Below are 21065 nucleotides of genomic sequence, written 5' to 3' on the forward strand. Positions count from 1 at the left end.
ACACTATAAGTACCATTTTAAAAAAAATTATGGAGCAACCTACGTATAAAAATGCGGTTTAATTCCTAGACGATCGATGACGTATTGTAGTACGAACAAGATAATATTTGTTGGTGTAGCGGCGACAGTGGCGGCCTTGCCATCACTCAAAACTGTGACGTAAAAAGTAAATAAAACTTGATCTAGATCGTAGTGAATTTCGAAATAAAATGGAATTATGCAGTAGCAATGAATGTATGTAATGTTATGAAACATTTCAATTTTGATAAGCTGTCCAAATCTAATTAAATTTTTACGATATCAACGTCAAATTTTTTTCTATTCCACATACAATTGGAACCGATTGCAATCAGTGGATCGTATTTAACATTTCGCATGGAATTTTTTTTGTCAATATTTGGGTGGAGAAGGTTTAAAATAAATACTTTCATCTTTCTTATCGGTTTGTTTCTGTGATTATCAATGCAAAAAAGTGATATTTTCGAACTTCAATTTACTGATTGTTTATCGATAACAGAAGCAAAACGCAAATAATAAGCATCAATAAGAAAATTAGAGAAAATGTTTGTTCCGAGTACGAAACCAATTCAATACATTTAAACGGTTGTTAGTTTTAAATATTCGAAAATCAAATCGAATTGAATATATAATGGACCTCATCAATAGATGGCATTGAATGCGTGGCATTTTCGACGTTGACACCAAATATAACATTATATTATGGTCATGTTGTCGTTCCGTATCGACGCCATTTTTTTAATGGTCTTACTTAGTGAAATGCCGTGTGGAGTTTATAAAAAAAAATACCAGAGAGCGAAAAACTTATACATATAGAACATTTTTGAAACTAGTTTCAATTTAAAAAAAAGTAGATTTCTATCAAACGAAGCACCAATTAAATAAAATACAATTTAAACGTAAAGACGAAAGATCGTTTGTGTGAAACAATAAAAACAAAATTTAAAAAAACGTATTCGTTTTTATTTGTTAATAATTTTCTTCAGTTTCATTCGAAGAATTTGTGTGTTATAAGTATAATGAAATAAATCTTCCAAAAATGGATACAGTTGTTGCTTTTAATACCGAGGTAAACAAAAATATATTCGAGCATTTTAATTGCCTTGGACGCATCGATTTCGAATATATTCGCCAGACGAAAGCATTATCATTGAGAACAAAGTGATTGATCATAAAATTGAAATTGGGCCGTATATATTTAATGTGTATATACATTTAAATGAATTTTGTGGCGGTGCATCCGACAAGTACTCAAAGAATGAAGCTTTTAAAAAAATGAAGTTACATGTCAACTGAATGCAATGAATAAACGAACGAAACAACAGAGATGAAAATTTGCAAATCAATTTTTTTTTTTTTAAATTAAAAGTCTTTGATTGTTCATTTGAAAAAAAAAAAAAAAAAAAATAGTCCAAAGCATCAATGGGTGGGGTGGTCGCCCCCTAAGAGAAGAAAAATGGCAAGCGACATCGTGATCAAAGTGGCAAAAATAAATAAATATCGCCAGCAAATGAATCGAACGTAAAATAGTTTTTTTTTTATTGATTTTTAAGTATTTGAAGAAGGCTTTGAGCGATAAAAAAGGGTATTATGTGTGCGTGGTTATTTGGTTAATATTCACACGCTTATTGTAATGTATTTGCCCTAGTGCGTGTACGATATGCATGTTAGTGTATGTGTACGTGTGTAAGTGTGTGTGTGCATGAATGAATGAATAAGTGTGCGTGTGTATTTGTGAAATATGCATTAGAGACAAACTATATGGCATTCGTCATACAAGATCAGCGACAATGGGCTTGAAATCACACACTAATGAATTGAAGAAGAAAAAAAAACACAACAAAGCCACCCGAATAGAGAAAAACACATCAATCCAATGTCAAAATATAAAGCTCGCTTTGATCAAATGCGAATCTCTGCCTGCCTGCTCGAAATTTATTTCTGTTGTTCCGTATCGAAAAGTGAAAATGTACCCGCTATATATTCTCCGAACAATGAATGAGGAGCTAAAAAGTAAAAATACAGAAAGAATGCGACGAACGGCCCAATTACATTTTTGTGCTGTCACTTTTTATTATTGTCTAGCCTTAAGTAGATCGGCGTCCAACCGTGCAAAAAGACAAAATGCCTAATATATTATTTTTTTTCGTCTCTTTTTCTCGTTTTATTTATTTTTTTTTTATCTCGTATGTCAAATAGCTCTCGGGGCTTTACGAATCAAAGCCGCCGATCTCGAAAGCAAAAATGACATCCATTACACGGAGTGCAATGAAAGCGATCAAATTTTACAAACATGTTGTACAAAGTGTGGAAAAATTCATATTGAAATGCAAACAAGAGTATAAAATACCCGGTTTGTATGTCATTGATTCGATTGTACGCCAGTCGCGACACCAATTTGGCACCGAAAAAGATGTGTTTGCACCGCGTTTTGCACGCAATATGCAAACAACATTTGCCAATCTATTTCAATGCAGCCCAGAAGACAAGAGCAAAATCATCCGTGTGCTGAATTTATGGCAAAAGAATAATGTATTTGCACCCGAAGTCATTCAACCCCTATTCGATTTGGCCGATCCAAATCATCCGATTTATCAGAATCAAGGTACATCTCAAGACACGAATGTCAACGGTGAGTTGGGTGCGCCACTATTAAGCGCCACTGCCGAACAATTTACCAATCCTCAAACATCATTCGAGACCGTGTCATAACATCGTTTTTCTTTCTCTGCAATTTTTTGTTCAATCTAGGTATGATGAATACAATCACTCAGGAGTCACCTGCGCCAAATATGACTGATGAAGGTCACACGATGTCATCTGATATGTCGGGACCGGTACGATTTTCTTTTATCTTATTTTTTTTTTTTTTTTCAAATGAATTTTTGCCGATTTTACTAATGAAAAATGTTTCTGTTTTCCCGTTCGCTCTTCCCATCCAGATCAATTCAATGTCAAATGTGTCTCATATCGATCCAAGCACAATACGCCATTTGCAACAATTAATGCTCATTCGGCAGAAGAACAATGAACCAATTGCAAGCACAAGCTCAAATTCGGCAATGGGACAAGATTCAGTGAAATTCAATAAAAAATTGCTGGACTTTGATTATGGCGATGATGAAGATGATGATAATAAAGGCCAATCACCGCGCCAATCACAACAACAATTGCCAACAAATTCAACGCTTGATAACAGTAACATATCGCAATTGTTGAACGATCCAAATATACTGCGGCAATTGCATAATTTGCAAAAGCTCAAGCAAATTGAAGAATCGAAACAATCGAAATTGGCCGAAATGCGAATGCAAGAAGAAGCATTTGAAAAACAATTGGCTACGATGTTGAAGAAGCTTCCGTTTGCCAACGAATGTGACCTCAGTCGACAGGACAACCAAATTTATGGCTTACAAAATGCCCAATTAAATCCAAATCAAAATGGACCAATGTATATGACATCGAACGCATCTGAACAAGGTAAATAATTGTGTATACATTTTATTTTGCATCGCGTTAAAAGTCTTTTGTGGCTCAAACAATTCTATTTAATTGAATATTTTCAGCAAAAATCGATCCAGACGTTGAATTGGTTTCCGACGACGGAAAAGTTGAAGTGATTAATTTAGATGGAAATTCACGAAGCCCTTCGATCGAACGAGACCGATACAGCAAACGACGAAGAAGTCGAAGCAGATCAAGAGATCGACGCGGTCGATCAAGGTAAATGAGCTTATTATCAAATCCGATAAAATGCCAACACATTAATGTTTGGATGGTTTTCAGGTCACGGGATCGTAGACGAAGCAGAGACCGTGAACGACGGAAATCAACGTCACGTGACAGGCACCGAGACAGAGATCGTGGCAAGGACAAAGAAAAAGAGCGTGAACGGAAACGCAAAGGACTGCCCGAGATTAAAAAAGAACATTTAAGTGGTAAGAAGTGGATTTTATTGTATTTTTTTTTTTTGTTATTAAATTTCAATTTAAAATTATGTGAAATCGATTTAATTAAATTTCTTCATGTCCAATTCAAACAGTATGTAGCACAACATTGTGGATTGGCCACTTGTCGAAATTGACGCAACAGGAAGAACTGTCGGATATTTTTACCAAGTATGGTGACATTGTCAGCATTGACATGATTCATCCGCGTGGCTGTGCATTTTTGGTGATGCATCGACGTCAAGATGCGTACAAAGCAATCGACGGTTTAAACGGCTACAAATTACATGGCCGTGTCATATCAATCTCATGGGCGGCGGGCAAAGGTGTAAAAAGTAAACAATGGAAAGATTACTGGGATTTAGAATTGGGTGTTAGTTACATTCCATGGGATAAGCTCGATCAAAATACGGATTTCGAGCAATTAGAAGATGGTGGCATGTTTGATGAAGATTCAATGCCAGCTTGGCTCAAGGAAAAACTTAAAAATCAATCACAACAAAAAGATACGAACGATGCAGCTGCTGCAGCTGCTGCGGTGGCAGTTAATCAAGTCACAAATATGGCAATGTTTGGCATGGATCAACCGCCGCCAACACAACAACAACTTATGACCAATATGTCACAAATGGTGCCACCGTTCCCAATGGGTTCGGGACCAGTGCCACGCTTTATGCCGCCAATGATGACGCCCGGTTTACCTATGGGCGTTCCACCTCCAGGCGTAAGTCGAATGATATTAGATGTTGATTACAAAGATATTTTTCATTGATTTTTCGTTTTGTCTTTTCATTTTGCAAACAGCATCCCATGAATGGGCAAATGCCAATGATGATTCCACAGCCAATTGTGCCAGGAATGCCAATGGCATCACTTGACAAACCACCACCTGGTGCACCTGCCCCATACTTCTTTCCTCCAATACCGCAAATGCCTCCGATGGTAAAAAAAAACTCATTTATTAAAATAAATACTGAAATGTTAACACCAAATGTAATTTCTTCCGAATAGGCTCCCGTGATGACCACACCGGCAAATGTGAGTGGTTCCGATGATCAAATGGACATTGAAGAAGATGAAACAAATCAACCAGCCGATCCAATGTTCCAAAAGAGTCAAACAATGTTCAATCGGCCACCGCCGAAAATTTTTGGACAAAATCCAATGCCATCAAATGATTTCAGCGGCAAAGATAATCGTGGACCAAACTTTGATGACAGTGGAAATTCAAGTCATGATAGAGATAATGATATGAAAGATTTTCGTGGACGAGGCGTTGATCGGGAACGTGACAATCGAAATCGGGGCAATCGATCACGCGATTATAGCAATGAACGTGGTGGCGGTAGCGGTGGAAGTAGCGGTCGAAACTCAAATTCCAGATGGTCAGATGGACGAGGTCGATCACGCGAAAATGATCGTATTACACCAACCGATGGAATTAATCGTGATTTTAACAATTCAAGAAATAACATGCAGTGGAGAGATCAACCACCAAATCAAATGAACTTTAATAATAGTTATATGGATCAATCGAATCCACGAATGAATATTGGCATTGGTGGTGGCGGACCACCAGCACTTGAAGATATGAGACTACCAATTCCAATAGATAACTTAAGAGGCGGTCCAATGGGACCAAACTGTAAGTAAAATGAAAAAAAATCAATTTAAACAAAGAAAAATTAGAAATAGAACATTCGGTTTCATAACTGTGTTTGATTGCTCTTTTTAGCCATGAACAGTAGACGACGTGGTGGTAATGATTACGACCGAAATCGCTTATCAACTGGTCAACAACGTGATTTCTACAATCAAAATCGATTCGGACCGCCGGGTGGCATGAATGGACCGGCCGGAGGTATGAATATGCGAGGAGGCAATATGCAAAACTTTGGACCAAGAAATAACTTTTCGTGGCAACCAAGATCTGGTTTGTGCAAAAAAAAAAATTATCAAACAAAATAGTTCACACTGAATTTAGATGGAAATAGTCATTTCTCACTTTATGTGTGTAAATATGCAATTTCGTGAGAATCAAACGAACGAAGTCGACACAGAATTACATCAGCATACTAAACGATGAGAACATTTAACCATAACAAAAGTTTATTTGAAGTTTTTATACCATTTTTGAGGTCATTTCGATATTGCAACGGCACATTTTCATTTTTACTTGTGATAAAAAAAAACATTATTGATTTTATTTTTTTATTTTTTCGAAAAAGTCAAAACAGTTGTCATCATGCAATTTTCGATCATTTTAAATAATAAAAGATTTGAAAGAGAAAAAACGTCGTATTGTCATATGACACACAATATGTCACAACTACAAACAAATGGAAAATGTTCATTGAGATCAATGTCATTCATGTAAACATTCATGGAATGTATCCAATTCAAGTACTCAGACTTGATTTACTTACTTTAATATAAAGTTCATTTCAACTTACCCCAATTTTTGAGACATTTGCACTTTTAAGCTAATATTTTAACCTTTAAATCTCTGAAAAAACATATATTTTTTTACATATCAAAATGAGTGCCAAATTAGCACCGCTAACTTGACAAAATGAAAAGTTCCGTGTCACTTAACACATTAATGTTAGTAAGCACACGAAGCACCTTCTTAGTGCCATCAATGTCAAACCTTAATTAATGTGATAAAACATTGAACAAAGAAGAAAGAGTGCTTTTTAAGCCCGATAGAACTTTGAATTGAAATAAAAATAACAGTGTTTCGAATTTAATCAAAAAAATCCACCTCAGTTGGGTTCAGTGAAAATATTATTACATATGCCCATTTAGGAGGGGTGTCGATAATATTTCCTGAAATAGCTTGGACGCCCAACCTAAGCCCTTAAATCGGGGTTGGAAGTAAAGTGTTATGTCAACCACAATGGGTGTGAATTGTTCAGAAACGGATTCACGGTAGTTTTGATTTCAATTCAAAGAACATTGTACACTGAGTGAGACGTCTATATAACTCAAATGTGGATTTCAATGCGAGTGAGAGAGGCCAACACATGAAAGCCTCACTTTTTATACAAACTTCTTTCTATCAGTATAAAAAATCTTTATATTGTCGGTAATTTTGGTTAATTTAAATAACGCAAAAATGGTATCAAATTTCAAATTCTTTGATTTTCTTATAGAAAAGTATATTGTAATTGATTTTAATTCGTTTTGAAAATAAGAGATGTCGATTGCAATTTTTAAAAATTCAGTTTTAATTTCAAATCCGAATTAGAATTGGTTACAATTTATATTTTTATCGAAAAATTTCTTCAAATCGAATGACATTACTAACGTTAGACGCATTAACTCATTTTGATGAATGTTAATTTTTTAACATGCAGGAATGAATAATGAGCGATCAGATGGAAATTTTAATCGAAACGATCGAAATCGAAGCAATAACAATCCCCGCGGGCCACGTGGTCATTGGAAAGATAATGAAGAAAGTGGTTCACCCCAAAAGAATCGAAATCATCGTGGAAATTTCGATGGCCAAAAGGATAGAAATAGGTGAGGTTTATTAGCATTGCGTTTATTTATGTATATATTCCTTCACAACATATAGTCTTATGAATATTAATGAAAATAATTGAATCAACAAATATTTCACTTTTTTTTTTAAATGAAATATATTAATTTGCCTACCCTAAATGATGAAACAAAAATCCAAAATTAATCGAAACGCCATTTTTATTGTTATTAGTTTCAGTAATTTCGGCGATAGTTCGTTCAATAATGATAAGCAAAATGATTTGGGTGATTTGGAGCCAAGGAATTTGAATGAATCGTCACATCATGAAAGTGGTGATCACAGTGTCACCGGCGGTGCTTTTGATGAAACGAATGAATCGACACCGACGACGACAACAACAACAACAACGGCGTCCGACACAACCTCAACGTCAAAACCAGCCAATGAAGAGCGAACATTGCCACGCATTCAAATCAAGTCACCGTCAAAGTTAGCACAAGAATTTAGCGAAAAGCAAAAACAATCCGATATGATGTCCACATCGTCAAACGAAATTAATCGAACAAACAATAATAAAACATCGGTGGATCTGAATACAACGCCATTGTATGATGAACCAACTGAAAATCGATCATACTCATTGAAAGAACCAACATCCTCATCGCATTCATTCGACACACAACAACCAAACCATGATACACTCGCGAGTACGACCGACGCAAATGCATTAGTTGCAGAAACGGACAATTGCGAACATTAATTCGAAAATTGAAATGTTTAAAACAACAACAAAACTAATAACTAAACAAAATTAGCACAAGTGCGCGTGGATTGATGACGAACTTCGCCTCTGTTTCCTATTAGTCTGTACGGGTGCGTCGAATCAAACAGATAGTAAAAAGAGAGATAGAGTTAGATAGAAACAAATATCTAAAATTATCGAAACAACAAATATGAAAAACAAAATCGATCAAGGAAAATATGGCTGTGATGTAATTTAATTATGTTTAAAATGGAAGTGGACAAACAAAATCGTTTGTTCAACATCGGGACTTTAGTTAGTGCGACAAAAAAAAAATGAACGTCACTAGAGTAGGATGTTTGCGTTAGTCATTTGGTACACAATCACAATGTACTGCATTCACACTTCGTCATAAGTTCATTTAATTCAAATTCAACAACAAAAGAAAAACAAACACAAAAATGTAGACATTTTTGTTTAGGTTTTTTTTACAAAAATATGTTTTTAATTTATTGAATTATCTATCAAGTGATGCTCAATACAAATTTCAATAGAATGCCGAAACTTTGATTTTCAAAAGTTTTTGACATGTAAATTTTAAAATCGTATTGTTTATTTTTTTTTACAACAAAGAAAATCATTTAGACGATCCTTTCCAAACGTGCAACGATTTATGTAAATTTTAATGTTTTTTTTTTGGTTATCAGAAATGCAATTATAATTTGAAGAGAGAAAGAGAGAGAGAGACAGAGACAGAGAAACTTTGTAGCAATAGAGAAGCGTAAACAATCTTATGCATATTATATATTATTCATTTTTGTTTGGCAGAAAAATATGTGGTATAAAAACTATTGACAACCGATTGATTGTAGGATTGAAATATAAAAATCTAACAGGATTTGAATGATAGAAAAACAAACAAACAAAAAATACCGTGAACAAGTGAGAAATACTCAAAACATAATAATTCATTTTTTTCATATTTAGACACATATGAATGTTGCTTGGTATTTAATGCCACATTCGATTTATATATAGATAGATTATACATAGATTAATCACGATGAGCCAAGAGATTAAGACATTCAGACAGACAAAGAAAAAAAAAATTGCAACCCTCATAAAAATTGGCATTTTATGTTGTGCGTTTTTATATCAGATGGCAAGGCATTTTTTGCGATAATTTTCTACCACATTTTTTTTTAAAAAACTAAACCAAAAAAAAAACTCAATCATCGGCATATACATATTTCTGATAGAAGGGCAAAAGTTGTTTTTTTGAAATATATAGTAAAATTTGCAACGATCAAAATAAAATTGACCGGACTTAATATTTGCCAGAATGAAAAACAACAACAAACGACAGTTCAACGTGTTTTATTGTAAACGAAATTTATGTGTTTGTTTTAGAGAAATTACATAAAAATAAGAAAGAAAATGAACGCATTTAGGGTTTTATAAACATATTTTCGGTTTAGATTTTATTTTTGATCCATGATGTGTGTGTGTGTTGTTTGTGAGCGTCGACACGTTCTAAACGGCAACCACAAAGCTGCAAGCACATTGTTAATGTTTTATGAAAAATATTCAAATTTCGAGTTATTTTGCTTTGTTTTCGACAATAATCTTCACTCTTTTTATTAATATAACAAGTCCAGAGAAAATACCAATTATATTTCGTTTTAAGTTAATTTATGTATATTTTTTTTCTCGCTCGATATTTAAAATGTTTACATGTGCAAATAAGAGATTATTACCACGGGCCAAGAAAATAAAAGAGTTTTGTTAATGTAAGGTAGGTTTTGAAACAATGAAAGCAAGAGACAAAAAGAAAACAAAGGCAAATCCGCAAAGGTGCCAATATCTATTTAACATGCCCCACACACGCACATCAAGCCACTTTTTTTATTGTTCAAATATTATTTATAGAGAGTGACACTTCGTGATTCGAATCGGAAGGAAATGAAATAGTGATGTAAAATATGGATACAAGCGCTTGCACTCGAATTGAGTGACTTGTGCAAGGTACAGTGCTTTGTATTTAACAAAATCTCTTACATTTTATATACATTTTACACAGAAAACAAGAACAAATCGTATTCTTTTCCAATTAGTTAAAATCAGAAAATCACGTTTTTTTTCTAGAAACATTTTGTTTTTTCAAAACACGTACATTTTTTTTTTAAATAGAAGAAATCTAATATAGAAGGTTAGAAAATAATTATATCGCCGGCATACAACATCACACGTTTACAAAATATATAGATAAAAAAACTGAATTCGAATGAAAAAAAATAAAATAAAATCACCGTAAATATGTTACAATCAAATGACAAAAGTTTTAAAAAAAACAATTTAAATTACAATGTCATGGATTTCTCATTCGAATTTCGAAAAAAAAACATCTCTTTGTAAAATTTTATCGATAATTAGAATAAACAATTGAGAAAATTGGCGATTGAATGCCTTTAATCGTTTCTCGCTAAGTTTTTCCACAGCGTGCCCGGAAATAGACGAAATTATGCTTTAAAAACGATGTAATCGTGTGTGTTGGCTTGAAAAGGTGTTTGAACTAATGTAATGTTGTGACAGAAAAAGAAATAATTTTAATCTTTCACATATTCAACTTATTTTATGTTGTATAGAACATAATAGAATCATTAATCTCACATTTTGTCCATTCTTTTCTTCTCATAAATTTAAACAAAAAGAAATCAAAAGATAAAATTTATTTTGCCTCACAACCATATTTACCTTGATCAATTTTTCATAAATTTTTTTTTTACTATTGATTAATCAGTCATCTATCGACGCAAATGTAAAGCAAAATATTCCCATTCAAATTGGGAACGCAAAAGAAAATCCTATTCCCATAGAAGAGGAACACACAAGATAAAACCATATACAAAAAAAAACATATTACTTGTAAAAAATTTGACATACATTTGATAAGCAGAAAATACATGTGAAGATACGGAAATCGAATTATACAAGCAAAAAACAACAACAACAAAAATGTTAATAATAGAAATCATTTAGAGTTAACTACTTTTAAATAATATTTTTTTTCTTCGTTTTGAATTTTGTCCCTGTTTTTTTTTTTAATTTTTAATTTTTTTTTTTTGGCATTACACTGCCTTTTATTACTTCAAAAATTATAAAAACCAATTTCTCCCTTTTTCCGGTAATATTCAATATATATAGGATATATATATATAAATTAGACAAAAATATATATTTTGCTTTAAGATCAAGAAACTGCAAAATCTAGTGGAAATAACTCATTCATACACACACTAAAACTCATTGAAGAATATGAAGAATGACAAAAAAATACAACAATTCCGCGCCATTCTTGTGCCATGCATACGCGCTGTTTGATATGTATGTGTGTGTGTGTGTAGATAAAACGATGCGCGGCACAAGAGCGAACCAGAATCTGTTGAAAATGTAGATTTTGACGAAAAAAAAGATAAAGAGAGAAAATGGAGAAATATTGCTTTATTTATATTATGATATAAAACAATTAACGAAGAAAAAAAAAATCTGAAGTAAAAACCGAAAATACTACTTGATTTATTGTGGTTTTTATTTTATGTGCAGCGCGTGGACTCCTATTTACTCTTCATGCCATTTTTTCTTTTCAATGCGTTAATTTCTTCAACGTGACGATAAGGCTCATTCATTTAAATATCTGTTTCATGATACATTCATTATTATAATGTGTGTCATTCATTCATTAGATCATATTTGGCTGTTATTAAAGCCGAAAAATGTCATGCCATTTCTATTCTATTTCAATTCATATAACGGTTGTTTTTGCATTTTTATCTACCTCTTTTTTTTATCTCGACACAGTTTTTGTATTACCTTTCACATAATTTCGTTGTACCACAAGAGAATCATAAGATTATTCAAAAATCCACCATACATCTCTACGTTGTGCCAATTGGATATTTGAAAAATATGGGCAATATGTTTCACGCTACAGTTTTCGCTTTGATATCAAAGCAATAAAGTTAGCCAGTAGAACTTGTTTATTTTCAGAGAAAATAAATGTCAAATCGGAAGATGGTCCAGACTTTAGTTGGTGTTCTTTTCAAAGAAGAAAAAATAAGGTAAGATTAAAAAATCGTTTTCCAAAAATGAAAGAAGAGTTTAGATCAGTGTGAAAATGTACTTTCAAATAGATAGATGTTTGCTAGATTTTGTTTGTATTAGAATGATTTTTGCTAGGGGCTTATCGCACTTTCGAAAATTACAATTATGAGCAAATATCGGCGATTGTGCGCCATTTTGAACGATTTCGTACCACTCTTCTTTGCAAATGAATTTTTGTTCAAAAAATAAATAAATATTTTTTTTTTTTACTTTTCTGTAGTATTTTTAGAGCGGTATACAGGGTATATATTCTCCATAATCTACTATCACTCTAGCTGTCACTGCAAGTGACGCTGTACTCAAATTATTCGCGCTACATTCGTGAAAAGTGGTCAAAAATCGTCAAAAGTGGTACGAAATCGTTCAAAATGGCGCACAATGCTCATAATTGTCATTTTCGAAAGTGCGATAAGCCCCTAGGATTTTTGTCTGGCAAAAATGCGACACGTTCTAAAAAATATCTATTCTGGGTTGATTAAAATTTCTTTTTTGTTAAACAGTCAAATGACGAGCTCAATCAACTAACAATACGCGATCAAAATCGATTGTTTCAAACAATTGTTTCGTGACCTATACATCTGTTATACATCTTTTGATATATAGCACCATTTGTTCAAATATGATTGCTCATCGGAAATGTTGTATTCAAAGTACACAATGAGGCACGAAATGATACAATTGTCTAATTTCAATAAAATAAGTTCTTTTTGTTTTGATTTTTTTTTTCAATATTTTTTGTTCATTTTCGTTTATCTTTACAAGCAGTCATTGTTCAGAAAAAAAAGAAAATGTATTTGTTCTTAATTATACACCTTCTTATCTTTTTTTTATCTCATTTATTACAGTCATTTACAAAGTGATTAAAAAGAAGAAGAAAACCTATGTCGTCTTCTTCTTTCTCAATAATAGTAAATTCATTTTTCTTATCGCCTAATGTATTTTATTTTTATTTCATTTTTTACGCATTAAATAAACGGATTAAAATATGTGTTCATCTGGTTTTGTTTAAATAATTTATATGTATAATATGAATTCGGGGGGAGTGGATTGTATGTGTTCGTTTATCTACTTAAATGTCTCCTTTAATGATGATGGCCTATCGTCAGGACCAGTGGCATTAATGCGCCAACAATTAAAATGGCTAATTCACTATTTTTGAGTCCCGTAAATCCTTTTGGCGCTGGCATTTGCGGAGATTCTAGATGACTGTATGTGGGAGGTGCATGTGCATGGCCTCCAGTTGTCAATTCCGGCAACACATGCACCGTTGCTACATACAAAAATGTACCTGCTGAAAATAACATTGCAATGCCGGTTGCATTCACAGAATTTAATGTTTCTTTTTGCTCTTGTCCAATGCCAAAGTAAGTAAGAATCGTTAGCAGTGGGGCGGACAGTGAGAAAATAGCCAAATGTCTTCGTATTCTATTTCTGTTTTAAAAACGAAAAAAAGAGCAAAATAACACGAAATTCGAAATGAATTAATAATTTTTCGATCAATCGAATCAATATCTTTTAAAAAATTCATAAATGTCAATTCAAATATGTCAAAATTATTTTGGGCAATTTTTTTATACCTATCAATGCCTTCGTGCAATAGAAAACTAACAAGTCCAAAAGCGGCCGGTGCTTTGTGTAACATAATCGCTAAGAAAACAATCATTTCCACGTCTTGGTGACTTGTTGTTGCAGCTGCACCAAGTGCAACGCCATCAGCTGCCGCATGCACTACCAAACCAATTGTGGCTGTACTATTGCGATCCGAACCGTATGTATCTTTATTTCGTCGTGATGAGATTTGATCAACAATCATCATAAATACAAAACCCAATACCAATGACAGTCCAATCGTTGATGAATGATCGGGTTCGTCATCTGTATGATTCAATTCGGGTACAATTTTTTCATTGTTTGGTGATTGTGATGACACCATGTGTTGAACATCGCTACTGTACAAAGCGCGTATTCCCTCTGGAATGATCACAGTTAAGGCAGTTCCAACAAGTAAACCAGCACCAAAGACAGTAACAACTTTTAATTTCTCCTCCGACAATGTGACAACCAATGGTATACTGCCGGCCAAATACGATCCAATCAGCATAACAATTGTAAGTAACAGTAACATAAGAGTTTCCTCCATTTTTTTCTAGTCTATTTTATTTGACGTGCTTTGTGTGAATGTGCGTTGGTTTCTTCGGTAGTTTAATCTTAAAATTGATATGTATTCGAAGCTAAATAAGCATCTATTTTAATACTGATCGTTTTGTTTGTAAGTTATTTGTCAACTTTGGCGATAACAGATGATGCGACCCGTTGTATTGTGGTTTGCCAATTTCTTTGTGTTTTTCAATTGTTCAAGACTCAATAAGTCGTTGCATTTAGACATTAACAATAAAAACTAAAAGGCGAATGAACTTGATTGAATAATAATCACAACGTTCTAATCACAAAATTTAACACATGTAAACGCATTTATCGACGAAAAACATCCTTTTTTTGTTCATGATAAGATTGCCATTGTGTTTGTTAACAAATAAGGAGCGTTCTAAATTGTCAATACTCTTCACGATGGAATGTATTTAATTTTCGAATTAAAAAAATCCAATTAAATTCGTGGCAAATGTTTTGCGTTACTCTCGTGTGTTTTTTTTTTTTGATGAAAAATTCCTTTGGTTCTGTTTTGCTTTGATTCAGAATGCAAAACACGATGGAGAGACACATATAAAAAAGATACAAATCACAATCAAGTCTTTTGCATGTTTAGGCAATAACGGACAACTGACACATAATCAGCGGAATTTTACACAGTGCTTGCAACAAAATTGATAAGATTCACTTAAGGTTCTATTGTTTTTTTTTTCTATCGCTTCTGGCACTCAAATACAAGCGATCGTTTACACTTTTTTACTATCACTCGGTGTCACTACGATGTGTGATGATGCTTATGCACAGAGAATGAAAGCACACAAAACTCGACTACTTTGTGTTCATGTATAGCAATGCAAAGGGCCACACTGCAACTAACAACCAATTGAGCTCCGTAGATCTGTTTGGAAAATGAAAGGCAATGGCAAATTACACGACGTGTCAAAATTGACTTGAAAAACGTCAACCAAACATACACACAACGAAATGTCAAACTTTCGACAATTTCATATACATTGCTTCGTATATATACACATGACGTAGTCGGTCGATGTGTGTCGTATGATTCTACTGATACTCACAAGAGGGTGGACCTGTGTATGTGTGCAATTCACATACAATCATCAGAAAATGTTTAACTTTCAAACCAATTTTATTCAGTTTTTTTTATGAAATTGTTGGTGATTTTTTTGTGCACTTTTCGAAATAAGCACCAACAAACCGATTTCTTCATTTTTTATTCGATTTTTTCATTTTTTTTTCTCCAACAAACTGTTGATGAATCACATTTCTTCAACTCTTTTTTTTTTAGTCGATGAAGGTAGTCGAAATCAATTCAAAAGAGGCAGAAACGAAAATACAAGTACAAATTTTTTTTATTGAAAACCCGTTGTTAATTGTGTTTGCTGACTGTTCTTTTTCCACTTTGCTTTTGATGGTCTTTTTTCACGCTCGCAATCGTCACACAAAAAAATCTATCAAATGTTTTTGATTAATCACACTCGTTAAAGAAAAATAAAGACTAAACATATTTTGTCACAATATAATTTGTTTTTATTTATTTTTATTGTGCAGTGCACGATTTTATATCTTTAGACCTTTTTTTCTTGGGTAAACAATTGGTCTTCAAGAACAAAACACATATACTTCTTGAGCTAAAAGGTCTGTAGCAAGTTTTACTTAAAACATTTTATAGATTATTTAAAGCTGCTTGTGAAAAAGAGAGACAAGAAAATGGAAATTGTTTTTTTTGCAAACCATTCTAACCATACGGACAATTTTATAAAGAACTTGAAAATATATGCAGCGCATTCTAATTTTGTTTTACTGCCGCAAAACGATAAACACAAACAAAACACATTAAGGCCACTTATTTAGTGAACGATCATTTTCAGTTAATGAATGGAATTGTTGAAGGAAATCGAACCATTGCCAACACTTAATTTTTCATTCAATCTGCGAAAAATTGTATTTTTTTTGGAAAAAATTATTTTTTGTTATTGTTGTAATTGTAATGTCACAGACAAGTCATTCGGCTGTACTTCAAATGTAATAAAATTCTGTCTCGACTCAGAATGAGTGTTCACAAAATTGTTGTTGTTTTTATATAGTATATAGATTTCTTCTTCCTGTAGTGCAAACATGAAAGTCCTATCTTATGGAATTCTATCCGCCCTTATTATTATCTATTACAAAATATTTCTTTTTTTTGAATTACGAATTTGATGAATCTGCAATTGCCGGCGAACAAAAATAAGTTTTCGAAGTCTATTGCTTCAGAAAAACTAATTTTCTTGCCAGCTCATTACAATGCTGAACTCATCGTGTTTTCTCGTGCATCATTTTATGATTTTTTTTTTTGAAATTTTTAAACGATTTTGTTTTTTCTTTTCACTTTTTCTATCCTGTTATTGGATTTGGGTGTTTTGTTTTTCAGTAAATTTCCTTAAATCTATATACTATTGATTATAGTCCACATCGGCAATCAGACGGGTTCGTTCGTGATGAATTTCTCTGTTTAAGTTGAATATTTCGAAGCGCCGCATCTCCAAATTGTATTCTGTAAAATAAAAATGGTTTAAGTTGAAACAAAATAAAATAAATGAAAGAAACAGAAAAATATTTAATAATAAAAATGTACCCGGAACCGGTGCGTTCTGGATCAAGTTCGCCGGTTTCAATTTTCGCTAAAATACTTTTTGAGCATCGCAGAAAGGCTTCTTCAACATTATCACCGGTTTTTGCACTGGTTTCAAGAAATATGAGCTCATTTTCCTGTGCAAAATTGCTGGCTTCAAGAAACGTTACAGCACGTGCTTCTTCCAAATCACGTTTATTACCGACCAATAGAATAACAATGTTCGGACTCGCCAATGTTCGGGCATCATTTAACCATGCGGATAATGCATTAAATGAATCACGTGACGTTGTATCGTACACCAATAATGCACCAGCTGCACCTCGATAGTATGAACGTGTTACTATTTAAATAAAAATAAACACACAGAAATTAGTTGATATTCAATTTGTTTATTGTATCAATTCTTACCAGATCTGAAACGATCTTGACCAGCGGTGTCCCTATTGAAATTTGAACGAAATTTTTTTTTTAAATCGATGAGATAAAACGATGCAAATTCTACTCAATTTTAATATTCACCATATCTGTAATTTGACGACCGATCCGCCTACGTTCACAATTCGCGAACCAAATTCAACGCCAATCGTATGTGAACTATCTTCTTTGACTGCAAATACACATCAAAATCAAATATAATTTGTTCGACTGAATAAATTTGAATACACTTACATTTATTCTCGATGAAATGATGTAGCAAACAACTTTTACCGCTCCCAGCGCTGCCAATTATTAGAAATTTGAATAAATAATCTAAAACATGTAACGGGATGACAATCAGTTGAGCACGATAACAGCGGCAAAACGACAGAAAGAGATGGAACAACAGAAACATTAAATTTCGATTCGTTTTTTTTTGTTATTTCTCAAAGAAAATGAAAAGTATCAAATATATTTGATTTAATGAAGTACGTCAATTGAACTATTTGTATTGACGTACAATGTCAACGAGACTAACAAGATTGAATTCAGCATGTTTCAACTAATCTAATCATGGCATTTCATGAATTTGTTATGCACATAACATTTGTAAGCAACAAAATAACTGAAAGAGAGAGAGAAAACGAAAAATGACCAACATGCGGTCGAAGCAAATGTGCCTTGTACAAATGCGAATAATAAATGTACCGTCACACATTTATAAATTCCAATTCTACATATGGATACACATCGAAGTGGGTAAATCAACGCGAACACGCAAACTGAATCGTATCCGAAAAAAAAGTGTGCATAAATACGGCGAATGAAACGTGTATTAGTGAGTAAATACAGTCTAACGGCTGTCAGCAATGCCCTGACTCACCCGCATTTCAAAATATACGTGTTCAAAATTGCGTTCTTTTTTTCACGACGTTTTTGTTTTACTTCATCTTCTTTGTTTCTATTCGGCGAAATGCATTCACAAGTATGTAATACTTTTCATTTCATAGCCAATTTCAGCGGAATTCACAGACTACTAACGGATTGTTTTCGGAAAAAAACTAATTGCAAATCAATGTTAGGTGTATGCCAATTTCAACCAGAAACGCAATTCGATAGAGAAACAGAGAGAAATCAATTCAAAATTGTTGCTTTACAAGGGAAATACCACAATTTTTTTTAAATTACAACTACGTATAAAAATAGATTTGTTATATTAACCATAGGATTCCGACATGTCGTTGCTATGTAATGTGTTTTTTTACTCTCTCACAAAATGATAATACTGCAATCCCAGTCAATTAATACTTCTGTATTCCACTATTTTTTTATAATGTCCGTTTTTTTATCTGACTTTTTAACGTTCTTCCTCGGTAATCTCAATTGACTGATACTAATGAGTGGCACATTAACTATGATAACTTTGGGTTGTTTGTATTTTTTTCCAACGAAACTGTTTGCAAAAAAACCCGCACAAATTCTGCTTTGAATCGCATACAGAAGACTAAACACTTGTGCAAACAGAATATTCAATGAAGCAAAGTGAACGAAGAAAAAAAAAACTAGTTTTGTCAAAGCCGTTTAGCAAACAGTGGTATAAATTTTAAAGGTAAAAGGTCGCAACGTGCATGGTTTATCACGCACACGCATATAAAATAAACCAATTTCACGAGAAAAAGAATTTTGTTGATTTATATTTATTGTATTACGCACTTGAACATAAAAACTAAACAATTAAAATACACACAAACGGAAATTGATTTAATTTGAATGTTGCAGTTGACGATAAAAAAAATCTGCTAACTTTCTAGTTGGAATCAAACAAACGAGAGAGAAAAACAACGATTGCTAGTTACAACATTCGATTCCACATTGATTGTTGTGCGATAGATGAAATTGGCAGGATTCAGTAAATAGTATGGAAAATATTGAAACAAAAAACGAAACAAAGTTTTGTTGTGTGTATGATTTTTTTTTCTTCACTCTCTTTGTTTTGATTACTTCACGAGTATCTGTGTATTATTACTTGGCTCCCTTGACGTTTCGCAATGAAATCTAAATGACGATGTTGATGATGGTAAAGCCAAAAAAAAAACTATACGAACGAATAATATTTAGTGTGAATTGAGCACAGAAAACAATGCCAAGCAATGACGACGACTATGACAACAACAACAATGGAGTCGCCAACAAACCAATGGAGTAAGAGAGAAAACGAACATCAACCACAACTAAGATCCAATACAAATACAACAAATACACTCACTCGCTCGCTCTCATCAATGATTTAAGTCAATTCAGATTCGTTGGTATTGATGTGCGATATGTATGTACGTGTAAACAAGTTTCGTTGCTAGGTTTTGACATTTCGGTCACGTATAAAACGCTCTACCATGTTATGTGGTTAAACTGCACGGTAACATTGCAGCTGTCGTCTAACCTTATAATTTGAAGTATACAAGCGCGCGCAATTTGAATACATAAATGTAATAACAATTCAAATTCATTTGTATTTTAAACTATGTTATTTTTTCTATTCATGTTGTAGCGATAATATATCGTGACACGGTGACGTACAAAGAAAAGTTATCGAACACGAAACAATTTTTTTAAAATCAAAAGTCTGAACTCATAATGTCTGTTTCTTTGTGTGAATAAATTAATGCACTTAAATCGTTCTGATGATATTTACATTTTCCAAGCACTCAGGTTGTAACACCCTTCGATCGTTTTTTTACACCATGCGTCAGTAACGAAAGCACAAAACTAAATACGAAGCGAACATCAAATGACCGACTATATTCGGTCGTTCGTATAAGTTTTATTTCTTCTTTATGGTCGGGATTTTTGTGTGCATTTGAAATGATTTTGTTGACAAAATCGTTTCAGGAAAGTCATAGTAGAATTTCGATTCAAAAAAATGTTCTTTTTTCTTACATTGAACAAATTCTTGTCAGACATTATATTGAGAATCTGGTATAAGTGCAGAAAATCTTTTGTAAAATCTACACTGTGGAAGCGGTGTCACTTTCCTATACAAAATTTGTTTGCGGTATTGGCCCTCTAATTTTTTGGTACACAACAAAATTATTCCGTCTCTAAAAAAGAGGAGCGGAGAATGAAATTTACTATAGAAAAAACAATTATATCATTTTTACTTTTCCGCCTACACGTAGTGTGAAGGGAAAAGTATTGTAATGGGGTTCAAAAACGAAAATTCTCAAAATGGTCGGAGGTGATCTTTTCTGGGTTGGGAATGAAAAATTTTCTATTAAATTGCTAAATGACGATCTAATATTTCACTAACTATTTCTACATTTTCGATTTTCAAATAACCATTTTTTTTAACTAACTGGTTTACATAATTCTCTTTTCGATTTGGCAGGCTGGTAGGTGAATTGAAAAAATATTAGTTCGAAAGGTGGATTTGTATGAAGACTAAGCCAATTCCACGTACTACGAGGGTTGCTCCATAATTTTTTTTAAAAACATATATAACACAGT

General features: G+C 33.0%; 3 protein-coding genes across 5 annotated transcripts; 1 reads left to right on the top strand and 2 right to left on the bottom strand.

The window, feature by feature from the left end:
* Positions 1 to 837: 837 nt before the first annotated feature.
* Positions 838 to 8691, top strand: LOC116342021 (SR-related and CTD-associated factor 4-like). 2 transcript variants are annotated; one of them, XM_031769490.1, is made up of 12 exons: positions 838 to 1087; positions 2218 to 2650; positions 2770 to 2855; positions 2961 to 3498; positions 3585 to 3741; positions 3805 to 3956; positions 4061 to 4689; positions 4770 to 4907; positions 4977 to 5610; positions 5701 to 5898; positions 7325 to 7493; positions 7687 to 8691. In XM_031769490.1, exons 1-12 carry the CDS (start codon positions 1058 to 1060, stop codon positions 8213 to 8215), a joined length of 3693 nt encoding a protein of 1230 aa, XP_031625350.1. In that variant the 5' UTR covers positions 838 to 1057; the 3' UTR covers positions 8216 to 8691. The 2 variants fall into 2 exon arrangements, with proteins under 2 accessions (XP_031625350.1, XP_031625358.1); XM_031769498.1 differs by having other exon boundaries at positions 2218 to 2623.
* A 4486-nt stretch (positions 8692 to 13177) lies between these two features.
* LOC116347785 (zinc transporter ZIP9) lies at positions 13178 to 15422 on the bottom strand. Its single transcript, XM_031778519.1, has 2 exons — positions 13936 to 15422; positions 13178 to 13789 (listed from the first exon to the last, which is right to left on the bottom strand). The coding sequence occupies exons 1-2, from the start codon at positions 14496 to 14498 to the stop codon at positions 13441 to 13443; spliced, it is 912 nt and encodes a 303-aa protein (XP_031634379.1). The 5' UTR covers positions 14499 to 15422; the 3' UTR covers positions 13178 to 13440.
* Positions 15423 to 16034: 612 nt separating this feature from the next.
* LOC116345347 (ras-related protein Rab-4B) lies at positions 16035 to 19678 on the bottom strand. Of its 2 annotated transcripts, none has more exons than XM_031774635.1 (7): positions 19588 to 19678; positions 18783 to 19072; positions 17814 to 17894; positions 17664 to 17751; positions 17553 to 17584; positions 17145 to 17484; positions 16035 to 17063 (listed from the first exon to the last, which is right to left on the bottom strand). In XM_031774635.1, the coding sequence occupies exons 2-7, from the start codon at positions 18796 to 18798 to the stop codon at positions 16970 to 16972; spliced, it is 651 nt and encodes a 216-aa protein (XP_031630495.1). In that variant the 5' UTR covers positions 18799 to 19072; positions 19588 to 19678; the 3' UTR covers positions 16035 to 16969. The 2 variants fall into 2 exon arrangements, with proteins under 2 accessions (XP_031630495.1, XP_031630486.1); XM_031774626.1 differs by having other exon boundaries at positions 19563 to 19646.
* Between the last annotated feature and the right edge of the window lie 1387 nt (positions 19679 to 21065).

The sequence above is a fragment of the Contarinia nasturtii genome, unplaced genomic scaffold (genome assembly GCF_009176525.2).
Source record: "Contarinia nasturtii isolate CC-2019 unplaced genomic scaffold, AAFC_CNas_1.1 Cnas_scaffold_129, whole genome shotgun sequence".
NCBI classification, from domain to species: Eukaryota; Metazoa; Arthropoda; class Insecta; order Diptera; family Cecidomyiidae; genus Contarinia; species Contarinia nasturtii.

What these genes read in the sequence shown, in the direction of transcription:
- LOC116345347 (XM_031774635.1), bottom strand. An exon ending in TCATTTCATCGAGAATAAAT is followed by an intron (nt 17,752 to 17,813) that starts GTAAGTGTATTC and finishes GTGTATTTGCAG; the next exon opens with TCAAAGAAGATAGTTCACAT. An exon ending in CCAGAACGCACCGGTTCCGG is followed by an intron (nt 17,064 to 17,144) that starts GTACATTTTTAT and finishes TTTATTTTACAG; the next exon opens with AATACAATTTGGAGATGCGG.
- LOC116342021 (XM_031769490.1), top strand. Translation starts at nt 1,058, where the DNA reads ATGGATACAGTTGTTGCTTTTAATACCGAG. An exon ending in TTGTTGCTTTTAATACCGAG is followed by an intron (nt 1,088 to 2,217) that starts GTAAACAAAAAT and finishes TATGTCAAATAG; the next exon opens with CTCTCGGGGCTTTACGAATC. An exon ending in TTCGTGGCAACCAAGATCTG is followed by an intron (nt 5,899 to 7,324) that starts GTTTGTGCAAAA and finishes TTTAACATGCAG; the next exon opens with GAATGAATAATGAGCGATCA.
- LOC116347785 (XM_031778519.1), bottom strand. Translation starts at nt 14,498, where the DNA reads ATGGAGGAAACTCTTATGTTACTGTTACTTACAATTGTTATGCTGATT. An exon ending in TTGCACGAAGGCATTGATAG is followed by an intron (nt 13,790 to 13,935) that starts GTATAAAAAAAT and finishes TTTTTAAAACAG; the next exon opens with AAATAGAATACGAAGACATT.